The sequence below is a fragment of the Myotis daubentonii genome, chromosome 21 (assembly GCF_963259705.1).
Source record: "Myotis daubentonii chromosome 21, mMyoDau2.1, whole genome shotgun sequence".
Taxonomy (NCBI): domain Eukaryota; kingdom Metazoa; phylum Chordata; class Mammalia; order Chiroptera; family Vespertilionidae; genus Myotis; species Myotis daubentonii.
This window is the reverse complement of record NC_081860.1, coordinates 10325611-10348565: the sequence shown is the minus strand read 5'-3', so window position 1 is coordinate 10348565 and position 22955 is coordinate 10325611. Positions and strand designations below refer to the sequence as shown.

Sequence of the window (22955 nt, the reverse complement as noted above, 5' to 3'; positions counted from 1 at the left end):
GGGCGTGGTTAGGGGGCGTGGTCAGACCACAGGCCCCGCCTCCGGGGCGGACGGGGCGGGCCACGCCGCGTGCGTGCGCGCGGGCTGCGCATGCGCGGAGCGCACCGCGTCCTCGCTGCTCTGGCTGCAGTAGCTGGGGGTCCATCGCGCGGAGCGTCCTCCTCGCCTGCGGTGGGCGGCGGCGGCGGCCTCGGGTGAGGTCCGGTAAAGGGCAGCAGGGAAGTCTGGGGCCAGGGGGGCCTGGAAACTCTCTGAGTAGCCATTGGCCGCCGGCTGCCCCTGTGCCTGAGGACGGCTTTTGCATCCCGACGTCACCACCCGGCCCCCGCCTCACGTGTTGCAGCCCCCAGGTCGCCTCTGCAGACGTAGCCGCCAACTTACTGCCTGTGAGGCTGTGCCCTGACACCCGCCGGATGCCCAGCGCTGTGCGGAGTGACTTCGATTTTTGCCACAGCCTTGCAAGGTAGGTTCCCCTGTACCAATGCACGAATGAATGAAACTGCGCTGTGCCAAAGCGTGAGGGTTCCAAGCTGCTGAGGGGAGGAGGTGGAAGGGAGGTTATTTCTTTCGTTTTGCGGAGGTGTCACTGACAGGTGCACTTGTGGGGATTAATTCTGGATTCTTCTCATTTAATCTGCTTGCCGATCTTTAAAGTCTCAATGTGAGCGTGCTAATTAAAAAACAAACAAACAAACACGCGCGCCCCTGTAATCTGACTTCAGCTTCTCTCTGCCGACTCCTCAGGGCCTCTGTGTGTTGGCCACCGTGGGCACGCAGTTCCTCTTCCGGCTTGCCCTCACGGAGGCCTTTCCTGAGTCCCTGGACTAGATCAGGAGTTTGTCTTACACTTGCCGAGTTCCCGACGCGGGTGATGTCTGCTTCCCCCACTAGACTGTAAGCCCCGTGAGCTAGGAGAGAGAGGCATGCGCGCCAGGACCTGATACGTGGCCTTGGTTGAGTAAATGTTTACGGAGTGACTATAGTTTGCCCAGCACTCAATGTGATCGCCCTGGCTGGCTTGGCTCAATGGATAGAGCGTCGGCCTGTGGACTGGAAGGTCCCAGGTTCGATTCCCGTCAAGGGCACATGCCTGGGTTCCGGGCTTCATCCCCAGAATCTCTGTCATGTGCCCTGACTGGGAATCGAACCTTGACCTCCTGGTTCATTGGTTGATGCTAAAACCACTGAGTTACGCCGGTTGGCTATTTGGATTTTTAATTCGGCAAAAATATATGCTCATCTACAGGATCATGAGTCATTTCTGTATTTCAACATATTTGACCAAAGGTTTATATGACTTTTGTAACCAGAAGGACAAGTAAAGGTTATTTGAAAATAAAAATAAAATCTCTGGAAATGGGGTAGCATCATGTATTTTTCCCCCTCTCATGTTTGTTTCAGGCCGGCCCATGGCGGATTCAGCTGGTTCAAGCGAAACTTCCTATCTGCTCCCTCCAAACAGGGAGGACTGGGAAGAGCACGGCGTCCCTGACTTTGTCTTTGGACAGAAGGAACTCATGAGGGAAGGGATTCAGTGGCCCAGGACCGCGCCCAGCCTCCCGGACACCCTGCCTCTGTCTCGTTTTGACTCCGCGCTCTGCTCTGCCTGGAGACAGCGGATGGAGCTGGGGCTGTTCCGCTACCGCCTGGGGGAACTGCAGACCCGGATGCTCCCTGGTTCCATGGGCTTCGTGGCTCAGCTGAATGTGGAACGAGGGGTGCAGAGGAGGCGCCCCCAGAACATCAGGAGCGTCAGGCAGGCCTTTGACCCCGAAGAGTTTAACTTCAACAAAATCCGGCCAGGAGAAGTCCTCTTCCGTTTTCGCGGGGAGCCGGATCCCCCGGGGGTTCTCCAGCAAGAGGGGGTTCTCCAGCAAGAGGATATCCTCGTGATGATCAACGTGAGCCCCCTGGAGTGGGGCCACGTGCTGCTGGTGCCCGAGCCCGCCCGGGGACTCCCCCAGCGCCTGCTGCCCGGTGCGCTCCGGGCGGGGCTGGAGGCCGTGCTGCTGAGCTCACACCCGGGCTTTCGCGTCGGCTTCAACAGCCTGGGCGGCTTGGCCTCCGTCAACCACCTCCACCTGCACGGCTATTACCTGCCCCACAGGCTGCCCGTGGAGGGGGCGCCCAGTGAGCCCCTGGACTCTGGGGGCCGTTTGCACCTGCTGCAGGCTGTCCCAGCTCCCGGCTTCCTCTTTTACACCCGCGGGCCAGGCCCGGACTTAGCAGCCTTGATAAGCAGGGTGTGTCGAGCCACGGACTATCTCACTGCCCGGGAGATTGCACACAACCTGTTCGTGACCCGGGGCGCACCACCTGGACAGGCTTCCTTTTCCTCAGCGCTCACAGGGGTCCGGGTGATCCTCTGGGCCCGGAAGTCCAGCTTTGGGGTGAAGGAGCGAGAGGCGTTCAATGTTGCCCTTTGCGAGCTGGCCGGGCACCTCCCTGTGAAAACGCCCCAGGATTTCAGCCGCCTGACGGAGGCGGCCGCCCTGGCCCTCATTCAGGACTGTCTGCTGCCCCCAGCGCAGGCAGAAGAGGTCCGGGCAGCACTGGTGGCCTTGACAGCCCAGGAGGAGCAATAATTAGGGCATCTCCGTCACTACTCTCTCACCGGGTCTTAGCCTCAGAGGAGGGAATGAGAACTGATAAACATGGTCTCTTTCAAGAGGAGATCCCTTGGAATAAACCGAATGAGTGAGTCCTCGTGGATGTATCTGCTTCTTACCTTTCTTCCTGGGCAAGCCCCAGGGGTGCCCAGCCTGTTGTTGGGAAGGGGGCATGCACAAGAGTTAGATACTCTTGAGTTTCTTTATGGACTTTTTTTTTTTTTTTAATATATTTTATTGATTTTTTACAGAGAGGAAGGGAGAGAGAGAGTTAGAAACATCAATGGGAGACAAACATCGATCAGCGGCCTCCTGCACATCCCCCCACTGGGGATGTGCCCGCAACCCAGGTACATGCCCCTGACCAGAATCGAACCCGGGACCCTTCAGTCCGCAGGCCGACGCTCTATCCACTGAGCCAAACCGGTTTTGGCTCTTTATGGACTTTTCCTTTCATATCAAGTCTTACAAAAGTGATTGTTTATGTACCTCTGGCATGTGCCCTCCCCCCTTCTTATTCCCCCTTTGCCTACCACTGAGTTTTATTTCTTCATCTCTCCCTGCACTGGGCCCTGCTCCATCCAGATGCCCTCCTTCTAGCACATTCTTCACCTGCCTGGCTACCTGGAATTTTCCTCCAGCCCTAACAAACACAGATGAGTACTTTTCACATACTTCGTCTAGTGTGAAAACAAGTGGTACTCACAGCTTTAAAGGTACAGCTTCCCTTTTTTATTTATTTATTTGTTGTTAATCCTCACCCGAGGATATTTTCCCATTGATCTTTTTTTTTTTAATATATTTTATTGATTTTTTACAGAGAGGAAGGGAGAGGGATAGAGAGTTAGAAACATCGATGGGAGAGAAACATTGATCAGCTGCCTCCTGCACATCTCCCACTGGGGATGTGCCCGCAACCCAGGTACATGCCCTTGACCGGAATCGAACCTGGGACCTTTCAGTCTGCAGGCCGACGCTCTATCCACTGAGCAAAACCGGTTTCGGCTCCCATTGATCTTTTAGAGAGAATGGAAGAGAGAGGGAAAGACAGAGAGAAATGTCGATGTGAGAGAAACACATCGATTGGTTGCCTCCTGCATGCACCCTGACCAGGGCTCGGGCCGGGGAGGAGCCTGCAACCGAGGTACGTGCCCTTGACCAGAATGGAACTTGGGACCCTTCGGTCTGCAGGCCGACGCTCTATCTACTGAGCCAAACCGGTTAGGGCAGTGGTCAGCAAACTGCGGCTCGGCAAACCGCGGCTTGCGAGCCACATGCGGCTCTTGGGCCCCTTGAGTGCGGCTCTTCCACAAAATACCGACTTCTGCGCATGGGCCACGAAGTTTCAATCGCACTGTACGTGCGGGCCCGCTTGTGGTATTTTGTGGAAGAGCCACACTCAAGGGGCCAAAGAGCCGCATGTGGCTCCTGAGCCGCAGTTTGCCGACCATGGGGTTAGGGCAAGGTACAGCTTCTCTTAATACCTCCATTTAACCGATGAAGAGATGGAGGTGGGCAGAGATTCAGTAACTTGTCTGAGGTCACATAGCTCATCCGTGGTGGAGTCGGGACTGCGGCACAGGCAGGCAGACACCAGAAGCTGAGCTGGGACCAAGCACTTGTGACCGTCTCTCCAGGTAGCGGCTCCCGTCACCGCGGCTCTCAACAGCTCACTGACCTGGACCTGAGGCTCAGGTCCCCACGTGGTTGGCTCTCTATAGCCAGGCCTCTAGGAAAGAATTTTAGAGGTTTGAGTCCCAAAAGATATTATAGTCTCATTGGGATAAGGCAAAATACTACCGCCCATCTCATAAGAAAAACATTATAACAGCCTAACCTGTTTGGCTCAGTGGATAGAGCGTCGGCCTGCGGACTGAAAGGTCCCGGGTTCGATTCCGGTCAAGGGCATGTACCTTGGTTGCGGGCACATCCCCAGTGGGGAGTGTGCAGGAGGCAGCTGATCGATGTTTCTCTCTCATCGATGTTTCTAACTCTCTATCCCTCTCCCTTCCTCTCTGTAAAAAATCAATAAAATATATTTTTTAAAAAAAGAAAGAAAAACATTATAACAAATGTAAATGTTTCCATTAATATGTTGAACATTTAAATTTCCACCAAAAATTTGGGTTGCCCTCGTATTTTTGGCATTTTAGCTCAGTGCCTCATTCTGAAACCCTCTGCCTATACAGGCTTCACTTTATTTTGCTTGTTCACTCCCTGAAGGGTTGCAGATGACCATTATAGCAAAGTGGATTTTGTGTCTAAGGTGATTAGCCCAGATAGCAGATTTTCCCACTTATTCCCTGGGACTAACGTTCGGAGGAAAGCCTTCCCTGGCCCAAATAGGCTTTTCCATAAAAAAGGGGGGAAAGGTTTCCTTTATGGTTCTACTTCTCAGCCATTTATATACTTGGTGAGTTCTCAAGAATGGAATTTTTAAAAAATATATTTTTATTGATTTCAGAGAGGAAGGGAGAGGGAGATAGAAACATCAATGATGAGAGAGAATCATCGATTGGCTGCCTCCTGCCGCCCCCTAGTGGGGATCAAGCCCACAACCCAGGCATATGCCCTTGACCGGAATCAAACCCATGACCCTTCAGTCCGCAGGCTGACGCTCTATCCACAGAGCCAAGCCAGCTAGGGCAAGAATTTATTTATTTTTTTAAATATGTTTTTATTGATTTCAGCGAGGAAGGGGAAGGGACAGAGAAATAAACATCAATGATGAGAGAATATCATTGATTGGCTCCCTCCTGTATGCCCTACCACAGGTATCGAGCCCGCAACCCAGGCATAAGCCCTGACTGGGAATCAAACTGTGACCTCCAGGTTCATAGGTCGATGCTCAACCACTGAGCCACACTGGCCGGGCAAGAATGGGATTTAGAGCGAAGCTTTTTCAAATCTTGAGGATGGAATACTTCGGGGACCCTTTGTTCTCAGAGCCCTGGGCTATGAGAGTGGTAGGGAGGGCTGATCCAATGGGGGCCTCTCTACCTCTTTGCTTGCTTTTTGATGAAGGGCCTCATGTACTAAGAGGTTTTGGATTTGATCGAATGGGAAACCCTGAAGAGTTTTCAAAGGGGGAGTAACATTTGCATTTTAGGAAGAATACTTTAGCTCAGCGGTTGCCAAACGGTGGTCCGCGGACCACTGGTGGTCCATGAGGTCTGAAAGGTTGGCGACCACTGCTTTAGCTGTATTGGATGGATGGATGGATGAATGGATGGATGGATGGTTGGAAGGATGAATAGAATCAGGGAGTCCTATTAAGAGGTTGGTGAATGGTGGAAATTCAGGCAAGAAATGATGGTTCAGGTCCTAGAACAGCACCTGGAATACTAAATATTTGTCAAAAGAAAAAAAAAAATGAGCCTGACTGATATGGCTCAGTGGATGAGCATCACCCATGAACCAGGAGGTCATGGTTCGATGCTGGCCAGGGCACATGCTCTGGTTGTGGGCTTGAGCTCTAGTAGAGGGTGTGTAGGAGGCAGCCGATCAATGATTCTCTCTCATCATTCATGTTTCTACTTCTCCCTCTTCCTTCCTCTCTCTGAAATGTATAAAAACATATTAAAAATTAAAAAAAAATTAAAGTGTCCTGGAAGGCAAAGGACTCCAAAGCATTTCAAGGAGAAGGTACTTGAGAGTGTCATATGCTGAAGAAAGATCAAGAAGTCTGTGAGTCAGCCCTAGCTGGTTTGGCTCAGTGGATACAGCGTCGGCCCAGGGACTGAAGGGTCCTGGGTTCGATGCAGGTCAAGGGCATGTACCTTGGTTGCAGGTTCCCTGGCCCTGGTCGGGGTGTGTTCAGGAAGCAACCGATCGATGTGTTTTTCTCACATCGATATTTCCGTTTTTCCCTCTCTCTTCCACTCCCTCTAAAAATCTATGGAGCCCTAACCTATTTGGCTCAATGGATAGAGCGTCAGCCTGCAGACTGAAGGGTCCTAGGTTCGATTCCAGTCAAGGGCACATACCTTGGTTGCGGGCACATCCCCAGTGGGGAGTGTGCAATGTTTCTCTCTCATCAATGTTTCTGTAAAAAAAATCAATAAAATATATTTTAAAAAATCAGTGGAAAAATATCTTCGTGTTAGGATTAACAAAAAAAAAAAGAGAGAGTGTGAATCAGAAAAATGTCTCTGTCTCTTTAAAGGAGGGAAATTTTAATTTTTCAAATTGAGAGAGGGAGTAAAACATTGAGTTGTTCCACTTATTTTTTTTTATCAATTGATTCTAAGCACTTTATTTATTTTTTAAAAATTTTATTGACTTTTTACAGAGAGGAAGGGAGAGAGAGAGAGAGTTAGAAACATCGATGAGAGAAAAACATCGATCAGCTGCCTCCTGCACACCCCCTACTGGGGATGTGCCCGCAACCCAGGTACATGCCCTTGACCGGAATCGAACCTGGGACCTTTCAGTCCACAGGCCGACGCTCTATCCACTGAGCCAAACCGGTTTTGGCTGTTCCACTTATTTATGCATCCATTGATTGATTCTTGTATGTGTGCTGACCGGGGATGGAACCGCCCCCCATCTTGGGATGTTAGGAATACACTAACCAAGTGAGCTACCTGGCCAGGGCTAAAGGAGGGAAATTTTCAAAGTGTCCTCTAGATTGAACCACATAGGATAATTCTAAGGGGAGTAGAGTTTGGTGGAAGTGGCCATCAGAATCAGATAAAGTGGATGGACAGTGAAGGGGCCGTCTGATAAGGCGCTTGAGGGCATGCATGCTAATTGAGTTTGACCCTCCAGGTGCAGAGACTACTCAGGCATGGTTATTAAAAATATATATATGTGTGTGTGTGTGTGTGTGTGTGTGTATCCCTAACCAGTTTGGCTCAGTGGATAGAGCGTCGGCCTGCGGACTGAAGGGTCCCAGGTTCAATTCCGGTCAAGGGCATGTGCCTGGGTTGCGGGCACATCCCCAGTAGGAGGTGTGCAGGAGGCAGCTGGTCAATGTTTCTCTCTCATCAATGTTTCTAACTCTGTATCCCTCTCCCTTCCTCTCTGTAAAAAAATCAATAAAATATATATTTAAAAAAATTGTAACAAAGGCAAACAGATGTGTCTACCTGACAGAGTTGGCCAAATTCTGCGCTTAGCCTGGTGGTTCAAGAAAGGGTGGGAGTGGGGTAGAGCCTACTGGCATTGAAGCCAAAGGACTACAAGTCCCATGATGCAGTCTGTCAGCTGCCACAGGAAGAGGGCCTCAGCTAGGTGGCCCTTCCACTTCCGGCCAGCCCCGCCCTTCCTTTCCCCAGTGCACAAGATGGCCTCGGAACGCTCCGCCGAGTGGGTGTGGTTCCCGGGAGGCCCCGCCCCCAGAACGCTGCTCCAATGGGGGTCACTCGTGTCCATGGCGACAGAGGGCGGTGGCAGCCAGCTTGCGGAAGGAGCCACCACCGCGGGGATCTCGCAACTAAGAGTGAACCCCGTGGGGAACGGGCTCCCCCTTGTGATCAGTGGGGACGGCAAGTCCCGTGGAAGGAACCAGGAGGCCGTCCCTGAGGCTCAGCAATGCCCAGGGAAGGAAGGGTGGACATGAGCGACCAGCCGAGTCCCGTCCCGGGCCACTAGGAGTGGACTCATCCGTCCCTCCGCTCTCCTCGGAACTCCCGGTGGGCAGCGTCCACAGGGGGCCCCTCCTCTGCTGTCAGCACCTGAGAGGCCTTAGCTAGCGGGTGCCTGGCCCCGGGGTGTACACGTGGAGAAACTGAGGCCGGCCTAGGGGACCTCCATTTTAAAAGCGAAGCCCGCCTCCTCCAGCCATCCCCCTTCCCATTCAAAAACGAAAGCAGCTGTGGCATGGTCCCTGCCAGCTCCGTTCGGATCCTGCTGCCCCCCAGCGTGTTGTGTGGAGTGACCTTGGGTGACTGGGGCTTGCCAGCCAGCCCAGCATCTCATGGGCGTCCCAGGACCCCCCCCCCCCCCCGCCTCCCTGGAAACTGCCCGTTTTGCAGGGGAGGGGCAGCCGCCTTCCCTTCTCACACCAGGAAGGTCCTCAGCGTGCACCCCTCCAGGCCTAGCGGGGAGCCTGAGTATATTTCATCCCCGCCCCTGTCCCCCCAGAATCTCAAGGATGGAGCCAAGTCCCTCTAAGACCAGCGAATCCGAGGAGGGAGACTCTGTTGAAGAAGAGGAGTCCGAGGAGGAGTGCGGAGATGGGGAAACTGCCATCTCTCCGAACCCCGCTCAGCAGATGCTCTCCAAGGCTGACAGTGGGGTCGCCTTATCCATTGTGGCCACGAAAATCCCCAAAATAGTCTTAACCCCGGCTGCCTTCGATGACTTGGAGGTCGGGAGAAGAAAGAGAAGGCGGAGATGCAGGTAACAGTTCCCTGCACCCCCTCACCTGCCCGGCTGCACGGTCACCCCCAGCTTCCCTTTGCAGTTGGGCTTGGGACCCAAGGTCTTCCCTTTATTTTATGTTATTTTATTTTATTTTATTTTTTAAATATATTTTTATTGCCGAAACCGGTTTGGCTCAGTGGATAGAGCGTTGGCTTGCAGACTGAAAGGTCCCAGGTTCGATTCCGGTCAAGGGCATGTACCTGGGTTGCGGGCACATCCCCAGGGGGAGATGTGCAGGAGGCAGCTGATCGATGTTTCTCTCTCATCGATGTTTCTAGCTCTCTATCTCTCTCCCTTTCTCTCTGTGAAAAATCAATAAAATATATTAAAATATATATATATTTTTTATTGATTTCAGAGAGGAAGGGAGAGATGGAAACATCAATATTGAGAGAGAATCATTGATTGGCCGCCTCCTGCACACACCCCACTGGGGATTGAGCCCGCAACCCGGGCAGGAATCAAACCCAGAACCTCATGGTCTATGGGATGATGGATGCTCAATCCACTGAGCCACCACAGCTGGGCTACCTTAGCTCCCCCCCCCGCCCCACCCCAAGGTCTTCCCTTTAGCCTGGGAAAGATGGCAGGGAATACCAGAGCTTCGCTAATCTTTTGGTACAACAACAACAACAAAAAAACACACCAAAATTCAGAACCATGGGGGTGGCTTAGTGTAGAATTTCAGCGTGTTTATGTCATCTTGGTCCTCAAGGGGCTTCTGGGGGAAATGAACTGCATTGTGGACTTGTTGGGTATCTCTCAGCTGAGCACCTGGCAGCCAGGGGCCCGCCCTTCTCTCCCCTTGTGCCTGATTGCTGCTCTTCCTCCCTCCCAGAGCCCTGGCCATCAACCTGACCAACTGCAGATATGAGAGTGGTAAGCACCCGGCTCTGCTGTCACTTTGCCTCTGGGGATGGTCCCCCCCAAGTCAGACTCCCAGCCCCTGGATCTTGTTAGCCTGGCCTGTAGCCTGTAACGGAGCTCCCTGGCTCAGCCACTCGCAACTGAGATATCCCTGTTCTGTTAGTCTCAGGAGTAGGGTGGGCATCTAACGTGAAAAAAATAGCTGGCATGGAAAAAAAAAATGACTGAATGTCACCACTGCCCCCACCTTTTTCAGTTTGTTTTGTTTTTTTAAAATATATTTTTATTGATTTCAGAGAGGAAGGGAGAGGGAGAGAGGGATAGAAACATCAATGATGAGAGGGAATCATGGATTGGCTGCCTCCTGCACGCCCCACACTGGGGATCGAGCCTGCAACCCGGCCATGTGCCCTTGACCGGAATCAAACCCAGGATCCTTCAGTCTGCAGGCCGACGCTCTATCCACTGAGCCAAACCGGCTAGGGCCAATTTTCAGTTTTTATGAGAGATGAGATGAGACTAGGTTAAAACCATTTTTTTCAAGGAAGCTCTTAAGGCGATTTCAGCAATTTTTAAAAATCACCAGCTGGGTCAGCCATCTCTTTCTCCCTTCTTTTCCCCACTGTCCTCTGTGCAAGGGCCCCCCCAAAGTGTGAGGTGCCGGTGCGATCCCTACCAAGGGCTAGCTTTGGCGGTAGAAACAGTCCTAGTTGAGAGAGGGAGTGACAGGCGCAGAGAGCCAGACTCTAGTGTTCTCTGTCAGCTTGCGGAAGGCCCGACAGCTTCACGAACTTGGAATTGTCACATGGCAACTGAAGGGCTGAGCCGAGGTAAGAACCACCCCGCTCTTCAACCCGCTCTCCAGTCAGGGCTGTTCCTTACCCAGCCCAGCCTGGGCCTCCCTAACCTCCCTCCCTCCCTCCCTCCCTCCGCAGTGCGGCGCGCAGCCAGAATGTGTGGCCTGAGGGAGGTGGGGGAAGACGAAGAGTGGAACGTGTACTGGACGGACTGCTCTGTGTCCCTGGAACGAGTCATGGACATGAAGAGGTTTCAGGTACAACCTCCTGGCCCACCATCCTGAAGGGGCTGTGGCCCCAGAATGATGACCCCCCCCCCCCCCTTGTGCCCAGGCACCCGAGGCTGTCACTCTGTGGCTATCCCCCTGTTCAGGGCAGGAAAGGCCAAGGCCAGGGGCTTGCACTCCAATGGAAATACTCTCTCCCCTTGGGTCTCTGGAACTTCTGTTATGTGAAGAAGTGTCCGCTGGGCACATCCTGTCTCAATATCTGCTGTTGGCCTGGAGGCTTGTGTGCCCAACTGGCCCCCTCCAGGGCAGGTGAGCCGTCACCGGGGAAGATTCGTTCAGTTCCGAGCCAGCTGAAGGGTCCAGCCTCGAGCTGCTTAGCCTAGCATCCCACCTCCACCAAGAGTCAGTGTGGGGCCCTAACTGGTTTGGCTCAGTGGATGGAGCGCCGGCCTGTGGACTGAAGGGTCCCGGGTTCGATTCCGGTCAAGGGCATGTACCTTGGTTGCAGGCACATCCCCAGTGGGTGTGGGGTGTGCAGGAGGCAGCTGATTGATGTTTCTCTCTCATCGATGTTTCTAACTCTCTATCCCTCTCCCTTCCTCTCTGTAAAAAATCAATAAAATATATACTTTAAAAAAAAGAGTCATAGCCCCAAGCAAGTTGGGTCAGGGTTCTCAAGAAGAATATTAAGTCTTCATGGTATTTTGTGGCTCAGTGGTTGAGCATCAACCTATGAACCAGGAGGTCACGGCTCAATTCCTGGTCAGGGCACATGTCCGGGTTACGGGCTCGATCCCCAGTGGGGGGCGTGCAGGAGGCAGCTGGTCCATGATTCTCTCTCATCACTGATGTTTCTATCTCTCCCTCCCTCTCGGGAATCAATCACTGGGTGAGCCAGCGAGAGAGCACAGAGCGGGGGCGGTGCTGCCTCCCACACTGGGGGGGCAGTAGCAGGGTTCCAGCGGGCTGCCGGGCTCTGCCGTGCCCTCTGGGGGTGCCATGGCAGTGCATGCGTGGGCCGGGTCCTAATTTCCTTTTCTTTTTGTGGAAATGTCTTCTCATTTGCTTTGTGCAGTTATTCTTACAGGATTGGTCCCTGGTGGTCTGAGGGATGTTATAAGGGTCAGTGGTTCTCAACCTTCCTAACGCCGCGACCCTTTAATGCAGTTCCTCATGTTGTGGTGACCCCCACTTTCATTGTTACAAATTGAACATAATGAAAGCATAGTGATGAATCACAAAAACAGTATGTAATTATGTATGTGTTTTCCGATGGTCTTAGGCGACCCCTGTGAAAGGGTCGTTCGACCCCCAAAGGGGTCGGGACCCACAGGTTGAGAACCGCTGGTCTGGAAGGACCAAAATCTTGTCTAGCCCCTGCTCACTACCCCGCGTTTGCTAACCCAGGGTTATGCGTGTTTGGGGAGAGGCCGAGGAGGGTTTTCTCGCCTGCCTTAGGGGACCTCCCTGTTTTCTCCTTGGGGTGCTAGGTAGAGTTTACCTGCACTGACTTCTACCTGGACCTTCCCAGTCCTTCTCCACTGCTTTCTGGATGCCCAGGCCCCAGGAACAGCCGCTTCCTCTGGGGGGTAGTTTGACCCATTTGCTCCGTTTCAGAAAATCAACCACTTCCCTGGCATGACGGAAATCTGCCGCAAAGACCTGCTGGCCCGGAACCTGAAGCGCATGCAGAAAATCTACCCCCGGGAATACAACATCTTCCCCCGCACCTGGTGCCTGCCCGCGGAGTGAGTGCCACCCTGGGGAGGGGAGGGTTCGCCACCTCGGTTCCCTCCAGACTCCGGCTGAATGACCTTGAACATCTCGGGATGGAAGTGGAGTGGTCTGAGACTGCGGGCTCCAGGAAGAGCGTGGACCGGGGGGCAGGAGGGGCCCACGGGGCCCTGGGACCGCCGTGTTGCACAGGAACCTTCTGACCGGCCCCGTCTGCCCGTAGCTACGGGGACTTCCATGCCTGTGGTCGTCAGCGGAAAGCCCGAACGTTTATCTGCAAGCCAGACAGCGGCTGTCAGGGCCGGGGCATCTTCATCACCCGAAACCCCCGGGAGGTCAAGATCGGAGAGCATATGATCTGCCAGCAGTACATCTCCAAGGTGAGGGGCGCCTCGGGCCCACCAGGTGCCTCCACCAGCATTGGGGTGCCACCAGCATTGGGGTACCCCGTCTCTCCCAAAGCCAGGGAGGAAGCCCGTTTCCAGCTCCTGCTCTCTCTGCTACCCCCACCTCCACCCCCCTTATCTTGGAGGCCATGGAATCTGAGTTTTTCCACTTCTTCGATATCCAGGGTTTAGGCGACTGCCTTATCCCGCCTGTGCCTCAGTCTCCTCATTTGTTATTGGGCATAACCACAGTAGCTACGTCACATGGTCACTGTGGCAATTAAACGCCCGTGTGTGTGACGTTGAGCGAGCTCTTCAAAGCCCTGTCGTTTCTCCCCCCCTCCCCCACCCCCGGCGGGTCTGCGCCCCCTCAGCCCTTCCTCATCGACGGCTTCAAGTTCGACATGCGCATCTACGTCCTGCTCACGTCCTGCGACCCGCTGCGGATCTTCATGTACGAGGAGGGCCTGGCCCGCTTTGCCACCATGCCCTATGTGGAGCCCAACCACAGCAACCTGGTAAGGGGCCCGTGGCAGCTGGGGGGCAGGGCGGCAACCTTCCCTCTCCCGCCGCTCTGTGCTGGGGTCTTTTTGGAGATGCCCATGGCTCCTCACCCACAACAAGGAACGAAGCCAGTGAGCGCCTCAGCACCCCTCTTTCCCCGGGGGCTGCCAGGACAGTCCTCAGTGAAGCCAGACAGGAGATGAGCAGTCCCGGGGTGGCTGGGGGTGGGGAGTGGGGGGAGGAGGCGGGGCGCTCCAAAGCAGCGAAGGGCAGGCGACGAGAGAAGCAGGGCCCGACCTTGACCGCAGGCCGCTGTCTCCCCCCAGGATGAAGTCTGCATGCACCTGACCAACTACGCCATCAACAAACACAACGAGAATTTCGTCCAGGACGATGCCGTGGGCAGCAAGAGGTACTCCCCGCTCTGTCTTCTTCCTCGGCCCCTTAGCCTCGGTCTCCGCGGCCCAGGAAGGAAACTCAGACTGGCTCCCGGGAGGCCGACGGCTCAGGAAACCTCGACAGACCCTTGTCCCGTGCCCGTCCACCGAGCGGGGCCCCGACCCACCCTGGTCACAAACCTGGCTCCACGCTGGCAGCGGCCCCTTTAAGGCACCGGGGACTGAGGCACGGAGTTGGGTTAGCGCCGGGGAGCCTCCTTCCTGAGCACTGGGCCTCGCAGGAAGCTGTCGACGCTCAATGCGTGGTTGCGAGAACACAGCTACGACCCCCGAGAGATGTGGGGGGACATTGAGGACATCATCATCAAAACCATCATCTCGGCCCATTCGATCCTGCGCCACAACTACCGCACCTGCTTCCCCCAGCATCTGAGCGGAGGCACCTGTGCCTGTTTCGAGATCCTCGGTTTTGACATCCTCCTGGACCACAAGCTGAAGCCCTGGCTGCTGGAGGTGAGGACCCTCTCCGGGGCGTTCCAAAACCAAAGGCCGCCCCCAACAGGACACTCAGGTGGGGGGACAGAGGACGGGGGGTGGGGGGGCAGGAAGTGCACAGGAGATAAGATCTCTGTGCTTGGGACCTGCTGAGTCGGATCTTGGTGGCCTCTGCCTCCACCACAGGATCCCAGGTTTGGGGTCCCAAGTGTTCCCCATGTAAGCCTTGCCTTTAAGGACATGATATCTACACAGGCAGGCGGCCTGGCTCTCACCAGCCCGTGTGTTAGGACAGCGGTCGGCAAACTCATTAGTCAACAGAGCCAAATATCAACAGTACGACGATTGAAATTTCTTTTGAGAGCCACATTTTCTTTTTTAATATATTTTATTGATTTTTTACAGAGAGGAAGAGAGATAGTTAGAAACATCGATGAGAGAGAAACATCGATCAGCTGCCTCCTGCACATCCCCCACTGGGGAAGTGCCCACAACCCAGGTACATGCCCCTGACCGGAATCGAACCTGGGACCCTTCAGTCCGCAGGCCGACGCTCTATCCACTGAGCCACACCGGTTTCGGCTGAGAGCCAAATTTTTTAAACTTAAACTACATAGGTAGGTACATTGTTATTCACTTAATTAGGGTGCTCCTAAACTGGCCTTTGCTAAAAACGTCCTCAATCTGAGGGGTCGACTCAGCGAATGTACCCCCACTTCCTCTAACGCCACTTCTTCAAAATAGACTCGCCCAGGCCGAAAACCGACTTCTGCGCATGGGCCACGAAATTTCAATCGCAGGGTACGTGCGCACCCGCACGTGGTATTTCGTGGAAGAGCCACACTCAAGGGGTCAAAGAGCCGCAGTTTGCCGACCACTGTGTTGGAGGGATCTCCGTGGCAGGTCCTGTGGCCTGGGAAGTCGGAGCATCCAGCTTCCTTGGCTGAGGCCACTGGCGGAGATGTCTTTCCTAAGCCCTCCTACTAGTCCCCCCCCCCCCCAGCTGGGCCTGCAAGAGGCGGCCACCTGCTCAGGGCGTCTAGGAAGGGGGCGGATAACGGCTCCTCCTGGCAGGTGAACCACTCTCCAAGCTTCACCACGGACTCGCGCCTGGATCGGGAGGTGAAGGATGCCCTCCTCTTAGATGCCATGATCCTCGCCAACCTCCGCGGCTGCGACAAGAGGAAGGCGATGGAGGAGGAGAAGCGGCGAGTCAGGGTGCGGCTTTCCCACTGCCACCAAGAGCTACGCGAGGCCAGGTACCCCAGCTGGCCGGGGTGTCTGTTTTATTTATTTTTATTTTATTTTTTATTATTATTTTTTTAATATATTTTATTGATTTTTTACAGAGAGAAAGGGAGAGAGATAGAGAGTTAGAAACATCGATGAGAGAGAAACATCGATCAGCTGCCTCCTGCACATCTCCCACTGGGGAAGTGCCCGCAACCCAGGTACATGCCCTTGACCGGAATCGAACCTGGGACCCTTCAGTCCGCAGGCCGACGCTCTATCCACTGAGCCAAACCGGTTTCGGCTTATTTATTTTTAAAATAGGTCTTTATTGATGTCAGAGAGGAAGGGAGAGGGAGAGAGAGAAACATCAATGATGACAGAGAACCACGGATCGGCTGCCGCTTGCATGCCCAATGCTGGGGATCGAACCCACAACCCGGGCATGTGCCCCCACCAGGAATCGAACCGTGACCTCCTGGTTCAGAGGTCAACGCTCAACCACTGAGCCACGCCCGCCGGGCAAGCTGTGGAACTTGTTATCACTTTCCTGAGAATGAAAGCCCGGGGCTGATCAGCTACTAAAAACAATTTTTTTTAAAAAATATATTTTATTGATTTTTTACAGAGAGGAAGGGAGAGGGATAGAGAGTTAGAAACATCGATGAGAGAGAAACATCCATCAGCTGCCTCCTGCACATCTCCCACTGGGGATGTGCCCGCAACCCAGGTACATGCCCTTGGCCGGAATCGAACCTGGGACCCTTCAGTCCACAGGCCGACGCTCTATCCACTGAGCCAAACCGGTCTTGGCTAAAAACAATTTTTGCATAAGTAATACATCACCTGTCATAGACAAGTATGTTCAAGTGCAAAAGATGCCGCGATCAGCCTGTCTCCTCACTTCTCCTCCAGCTACTCAGTGTCCCTCGGGTCGTGCGTGTATTTTCACAAACATTCAATGCACACACATGTACTTATGCAAGTTGTTTTTCTCCTTTTACTGCCCAGACAGCAGCATAACGTTCCCTGCTTAACAGTGTGCGTTAGAGCTATTTCATCATTAGCTTATAAGGAGCGTTACGTGGTTTGATTAGCTGTTGTTGTTTTTTTGAACAAAGTTCCTCTAGAAACCATTTCCTGAGAAAGTGTATAGTAATGCAACACAAAACAGTTAAGTCATTCACTATTAGGGGACAGTTCATTTATTTTGTTTTTAGGGGGCAGTTTTGTTTTTTTTTAATATATATTTTATTGATTTTTTACAGAGAAGAAGGGAGAGGGATAGAGAGTTAGAAACATCGATGAGAGAGAAACATCCATCAGCTGCCTCCTGCACACCCCCCACTGGGGATGTGCCCGCAACCAAGGTACATGCCCTTGGCCAGAATCGAACCCGGGACCCCTGAGTCTGCAGGCCGACGCTCTATCCACTGAGCCAAACCGGCTAGGGCATTAGGGGGCAGTTTAAATCAATATTGCCCACCCACTATTATTTTAATTGTAAGACGGTTTGCAAACATGGTCATTTGTTGCCGATACTAAATTACAGTTTGTTGATGATACATAAAAATGAATGGTTCCTGGCCGGGTAGCTCTTGGTTGGAGCGTCATCCTGATATGCCAAGGTTATGGGCTGGATTCCCGGTCAGGGCACATACAAGAATCAACCAATGAATGCATCGATAGGTGGAACAACAAATCGATGTTTCTCTCTCTCTCTCTCTCTCTCTCAAAAAAAAGAAAAATCAGTAAAAAATGAATTGGAGTAGATTTAGGATTATTCTTATAATAAATACGTCCCTCCTCCCCACTTGCATTGCAAGAAGCAGGGTCCATGTGTACTTGATTTGCCGTAATACCCTGGGGGCCTGGCACACAGTAGGCACTCAGCTGTCTGTGTGAGTGGAGGCAAAGTGTAACTGTATGCCCTGGGTATTTGAGCAGGATTGGATTGTGCACGTGACTTTATCAACCGTGTCTTTCAATGGGGATAAAAGGTGGAAAACCTTTGGACTTAATAAACAAAAGTACAATCATCTACACTAATAAAAGAGATGCAAATTGGTTGTCACTCCGCTACACCCACCAGCCAATCAGGATGAGCATGCAAATTAACCTAACAAAGATGGTGGGCTAATTTGCATACGCAGGCACGGAGCAAAGACTGAAGGCTCCTGCCTGAGTGAAGACTGAAGACGACTGAAGACTGAAAAGGCTTGGCTTCTCCGCTGCGGCTGGACCAAAGGCCTGGGTCCTGGGTGCCCGAGGAAAACCGCTGCCAGCAGCCCGGGGAAAGAAGTCCTATTGCGCGAATCTTTGTGCAATGGGCTCTAGTGCACTAGAATATTAGGCAGCCATTTACAAATGCTGTTGTATGATCCCAATTTCATTTAAAACAAGAAAGGAAGGAGGGAATAAGTAAAGAGTCTGCTGCCCTGGCCGGTGTGGCTCAGTGGCTAGAGCGTCGGCCTGCGGACTGAAGGGTCCCAGGTTCAATTCCAGTCAAGGGCACATGCCCGGGTTGTGGGCTCGATCCCCAGTGTGGGGTGTGCAGGAGGCAGCCGATCCATGATTCTCTCTCATCGATGTTTTATCTCTCCCTCTCCCTTCCTCTCTGAAATCAATAAAAATATAAAACAAAATCATAAAAATTAAGACATTATAAAAAAGAAGGCCCTGCCCAGTGGCAAAGCCAGGATTCAAACTCAGGAGGTCCTGCCTCAGTCTGTGCTCATGGCCGACATGCTCACTGCATCCTAATGCGACGGGCAGTTTCTAGCTTCTTTCTGCTCTTCTGGCTTTTCTGTGATCAGAAACCCAGCTTAAGTCAAGCCTGTTTTCATTGCCACACACAGACGGGGCTGGCAGCTGCCACCGCAGGGGCAGGGCAAAGGCCAGGACGCCGCAGTCGGCCCACCTCCTCGCAGACCTCCCGATTCACCCAGAGCTTGGCTTTCTTAGGCGAGTCCTCACGGAGCTGTCCCAGGCGGCACTGCTGGATCAGGAGTGCTACGAGGACGCCCACCTTGGCGGGTACCGGCGGATCTACCCTGGGCCTGACACCGAGAAGTATGCGCCCTTCTTTAAGCACAGCGGCTCCCTCTTCCAGGAGACGGCGGCTTCCAAAGCCCGAGAGGAGTGCGCCAGGTACTCCGTTGGGCATGCCCCCCCTCCACGCGGGTGGGGGCAACTCCTTCAGGGGAACTGCTCCCGGCGGGGTGGAGAGGATGCCAGCCCCTAGGGCAGCGGTTCTCAACCTGTGGGTCGCGACCCCTTTGGGGGTTGAACGACCCTTTCACAGGGGTCGCCTAAGACCATCGGGAAACACATAGATAATTACATATTGTTTTTGTGATTAACCACTATGCTTTAATTATGTTCAATTTGGTAACAATGAAAATACATCCTGCCTATCAGATATTTACATGACGATTCATAACAGTAGCAACATGACAGTGATGAAGTAGCAACGAAAATAATTTTATGGTTGGGGGTCACCACAACATGAGGAACTGTATTAAAGGGTCGCGGCATTAGGAAGGTTGAGAACTGCTGCCCTAGACCAGTGGTCGGCAAATTCATTAGTCAACAGAGCCAAATATCAACAGTATTTCTTCAAAATAGACTTGCCCAGGCCAAAAACCGACTTCTGCGCATGGTCCATGAAGTTTCAATCACACTGTATGCACGCCCGCACGTGGTATTTTGTGGAAGAGCCACACTCAAGGGGCCAAAGAGCCGCATGTGGCTCTGGAGCCACAGTTTGCCGACCACGGCCCTAGAGGAAAGAGGGGCAGGGGATTATAAATCCTATCAGTCTTCCTGATTCAGTTTAGTTACAGTGGTTCTCAACCTTCTGGCTCTTTAAATACAGTTCCTCATGTTGCGACCCAACCATAAGATTATTTTCATTGCTACTTCATAACGGTCATGTTGCTACTGTGATGAATCGTCATGTAAATATCTGACATGCAGGACGGTCTTAGGCGACCCCTGTGAAAGGGTCGTTCAACCGCCAAAGGGGTCGCGACCCACAGGTTGAGAACCGTGGCTAGAGGAACGAGGGGGAGGGGATTCTAAATCCTAACAGTCTTCCTGATTCAGTCTAATAGGTTTCCCATCTTCCATATATTCCCCAAAACGGATCATCATGTCCTACTCTTCTCCCATCTCCATATCCCCTCCCCCCTCCCCCCCCATACCCCTCCACTCCCCCAATTTCTCCAGCGACTGAAGCTGCTGTATCTTGTCAGGCAGCAGCGGGAAGAGTTCCGCCTTAAGCAGAAGCAGCGGGAGGTCTTAGACTCTAAGAAGCCGAAGGAAAACAAGGAGCAGAACCCGGGGGAGTCGGCTGGGGAGAACAGGCGATCCAGATCCAGGCCCCGGTTCCAGCGCCTCGCCACCCACCTGGCGTACCGGAACCGGACACGGGGGCAAAAGGTGTCGGGGGCTTCGTGGCTCTTGCAGGAAAATGGGTTGGAACTACTAGAGAAGGGGGTCTGCTGCCCTCTCCTCCTCGTTTGAGAGAGAGAGGAGTTCCTAATGAGTCCACTGAATCTGGCTTTTTGGAACAGATCGTGAGAGAACGGGTAGCAAAGGGGACCCGGCACGAGGGTCAGGGGAAGGGATGACGGCGGTGGAGGGGGCAGGAGTCCTGCAGCCGACTTGCTGCTGGTTTGGGACTCATCGCTGGAGAGCCTGCATGCGTCTCTCATGTGCCTTGCAGCTGCTGCCAGGACACCTGGACACGATGCAGCCTCAGGAGATTGTGGAGGAGGAGGAGCTGGAGCGGCTGAATGCCCTGCTGCGGAGGGAGAACCTCATCCGAAGCCTGGGGATCGTCGAGCAGATCACCGGCATCGTGCAGTCCGGCCAGCAGAGCCAGAGAAAACCGCCCGAGTGTCGGGTGAGGGGCTCTGCGTAGCGTCTCTCAGAGCGGGGACCAGGGCTGTCCCGGCTCATGGTGGCGGCTGCGGCCCAGGAGGCTGATGGGATGGTGCCTGGCAGTGCAGGCGGGGAAAGCAGTGTGTGCTGGGCCTCAGGAAAGAGTCTCTTGGTTCTTTTCACGTCCGCTCCCAGGCGCCCTTGTTCTTAGCACTGGTATCCGGCCAAGTGCCGCTCCCAACCTTCTCACAAGGGACTGGGTCTCTGTATTCCCATCTGGCAATAACCCCACCCTCCGTGGCTCCACCCTGGCGCGGCCAGTGCCGTGGCTCTAGCGGGAGATCAGTAACGCCTTGGGCCAACGAAGCAGCTGCCGCATTCACTATTCCCTGGGCTAGTAGCAGCCTCATGGGTCCTGTTTTTGTTGAGTAACTGGTTCCGTAGTGGCTACGGCCTGGAAGATTTTCCAGTTACCTATTTCTTTTTTTAAAATCTATTTTTATTGATTCAGAGAGGGAGAGGGAGAGAGGGAGAGAGAGAAACATCAATGATGAGAGAGAATCACTGATCGGCTGCCTCCTGCATGCTCCCTACTGGGGATCGAGCCCGAAACCCGGGCACGTGCCCCTGACTGGCCTCGAACCCAGGACCCTTCAGTCCGAGGGCCGACACTCTATCCACTGAGCCACACCAGCGAGGGCTCAGTTCCCTATTTCTCCCCCGACTCCCCCCAGCCCCACAAGAAATGTGGTAAGAGGCTTCTTCTCTCCTCTAGCCTAGATCTCACCAGGACGGGCCGAGCAGTCAAGAACTGCCGTCTCTGAGTCTGTTCCCACTGGCCCTCCTGAGAGGAGCCTACAAAGAGCAGGGCCCTCCTCACTTCCTGCACGTAGTCCAACCCGAGTTGATCCCCAGGATCCTAGGGCCACTGCCAAGCAACCCTGCACTCCTGCACCCGTCCGGGTGCTACCTGCAGCCCAGGACCTTCCACTGGACCAGAGACCCAGCCACCTTTGGCGCCTGCTCTCTGTCACTGAGGAAATCCGGGAGGCGCTGCTTTCCCACTTCCAGATTCAGGCTGAACAGCCGTAAGTATGTAACACCAGCTTGGATCGCCCTGACTTGTGTGCATTTCCACCAGCACCTATCACAGCGGGGGATGCTCCCAAAATAGGAGATGGCACTTGCAGCAGAGTGGGAGTGGGGGAGGCCGGGGTCCCATGTACTGACCTCCTCCCGCGTACCAGCTAGAGCAGCGGTTCTCAACCTGTGGGTCGTTCGACCCCCACCCTTTCCCAGGGGTCGCCTAAGACCATCGGAAAACACACAGATGATTACATATTGTTTTTGTGATTCATCAGGATGCTTTAATTATGTTCCATTTGTAACAACGAAATTGGGGGCGGGGTCACCACAACATGAGGAACTGCATTAAAGGGTCGCGGCATTGGGAAGGTTGAGAACCGCTGAGCTAGAGCCTGGTGATAGAAATGGCAGACACACAGCCCCCGCACGCACCGCAGGGGGAAATGGACACGTAAACACACCAGGGACCGTGCAGCGGGTACAGACGCGGGAGGGAAGCCGCGGGCGGGTGCCGGCCATGCCTCTGCGTTGGTACTTGGGCGACAGAGTTGGGAAGGAGTGGTGAGCAGCAGCAACTCAGGGGGCCCCCATGTTTCCACTGCAGAAGGCCAGGCCAGCAGAAGGCTAGAAGCCATAAACAGAGCCATGGCAGGACCAGTGCCATCCTCTTTAACCCCCAAGCAGGGCTATTTCCTGCAACGGGAAAGCGTGATAAGTAGCCCGTGGACTGAGTGCGCCTTGCCCTGCGTGGTAAATTCTGAACACAGAGCAGCCCAGGCCCAGGACCTCCCCCTCTGTCCTACCTCCGCGCCCCTGACGCAGAGCGCCACCGCACTGCTGGACATCGGCCACCACAGGTAACCGCAGGGCGGGAGCCCCGCGCCCGCCGCCGCCGGACAGCCCCCTCCGGGGTCCTGAGGGGCAGAGGGCCTTCAACCATTGCTCTTTCGCCAAAGACTGCCACGGAGCTCGAGCTGGGAAAGCCTTGGCCAGAAGCCCCGTCTGCCTCAGGCTCAAACCTAAGACACCGGGAGTTCTTCGATACCCCAAGATTATTTTCGGATCAGAAAAAGACTAAAAAGTGAAGGAAGGGGTGCCGGGGCCGGCCAGGCACTCGTCGCCTCCGCCCTTCAAACCTGAGCCTGGATCCGTCGTTAGGTGATGGGTCTGAACCGTGGGTCCGGCGGGGCCGGAGCGCCCGAGGCAGGGGCTGTCGTCATCAGAGGACCGCCGAGGCGGGTCCTTCCCGCCGCCGTGGGGGAAACAGGCCGGCCTGGGTTGCCGTAGGGACGAAGGGTTGACTCTTCGCAAGTGAACCCGTCATTTTATTAAAGTTTATGCAGTTTTGTAGAAGCGTCCTTCA

At 53.9% G+C, this 22955-nt stretch overlaps 2 protein-coding genes and 2 long non-coding RNA genes across 5 annotated transcripts; 3 read left to right on the top strand and 1 right to left on the bottom strand.

Moving 5' to 3' along the window:
* The first annotated feature begins 36 nt into the window (after positions 1-36).
* Positions 37-2710, top strand: GDPGP1 (GDP-D-glucose phosphorylase 1). Its single transcript, XM_059678073.1, has 2 exons — positions 37-463; positions 1402-2710. The coding sequence occupies exon 2, from the start codon at positions 1410-1412 to the stop codon at positions 2583-2585; it is 1176 nt and encodes a 391-aa protein (XP_059534056.1). The 5' UTR covers positions 37-463; positions 1402-1409; the 3' UTR covers positions 2586-2710.
* TTLL13 (tubulin tyrosine ligase like 13) lies at positions 2566-22945 on the top strand. 2 transcript variants are annotated; one of them, XM_059678062.1, is made up of 15 exons: positions 2566-2697; positions 8697-8954; positions 9817-9857; positions 10781-10899; positions 12490-12620; positions 12830-12986; positions 13367-13510; positions 13823-13908; positions 14176-14407; positions 15464-15648; positions 18584-18691; positions 19876-20062; positions 20349-20528; positions 21282-21594; positions 22197-22945. In XM_059678062.1, exons 1-15 carry the CDS (start codon positions 2639-2641, stop codon positions 22451-22453), a joined length of 2457 nt encoding a protein of 818 aa, XP_059534045.1. In that variant the 5' UTR covers positions 2566-2638; the 3' UTR covers positions 22454-22945. The 2 variants fall into 2 exon arrangements, with proteins under 2 accessions (XP_059534045.1, XP_059534044.1); XM_059678061.1 differs by having other exon boundaries at positions 18584-18769.
* LOC132222833 (uncharacterized) lies at positions 16722-17339 on the top strand. The gene is made up of 2 exons (XR_009450309.1): positions 16722-16831; positions 17071-17339. It is a non-coding gene; the product is annotated as an uncharacterized LOC132222833 (long non-coding RNA).
* On the bottom strand, positions 17075-22201 carry LOC132222834 (uncharacterized). Its single transcript, XR_009450310.1, has 2 exons — positions 22025-22201; positions 17075-17960 (listed from the first exon to the last, which is right to left on the bottom strand). It is a non-coding gene; the product is annotated as an uncharacterized LOC132222834 (long non-coding RNA).
* Positions 22946-22955: the final 10 nt, after the last annotated feature.

Bases quoted from the DNA above. Each gene is read 5' to 3' on its own strand.
- GDPGP1 (XM_059678073.1), top strand. From the start codon at position 1,410: ATGGCGGATTCAGCTGGTTCAAGCGAAACTTCCTATCTGCTCCCTCCA.
- TTLL13 (XM_059678061.1), top strand. From the start codon at position 2,639: ATGAGAACTGATAAACATGGTCTCTTTCAAGAGGAGATCCCTTGGAAT. The intron at 18,770-19,875 runs GTACTCCGTTGG...GTATCTTGTCAG, and splicing joins GCCCGAGAGGAGTGCGCCAG to GCAGCAGCGGGAAGAGTTCC. The intron at 20,529-21,281 runs GTGAGGGGCTCT...TCTCTCCTCTAG, and splicing joins GAAAACCGCCCGAGTGTCGG to CCTAGATCTCACCAGGACGG.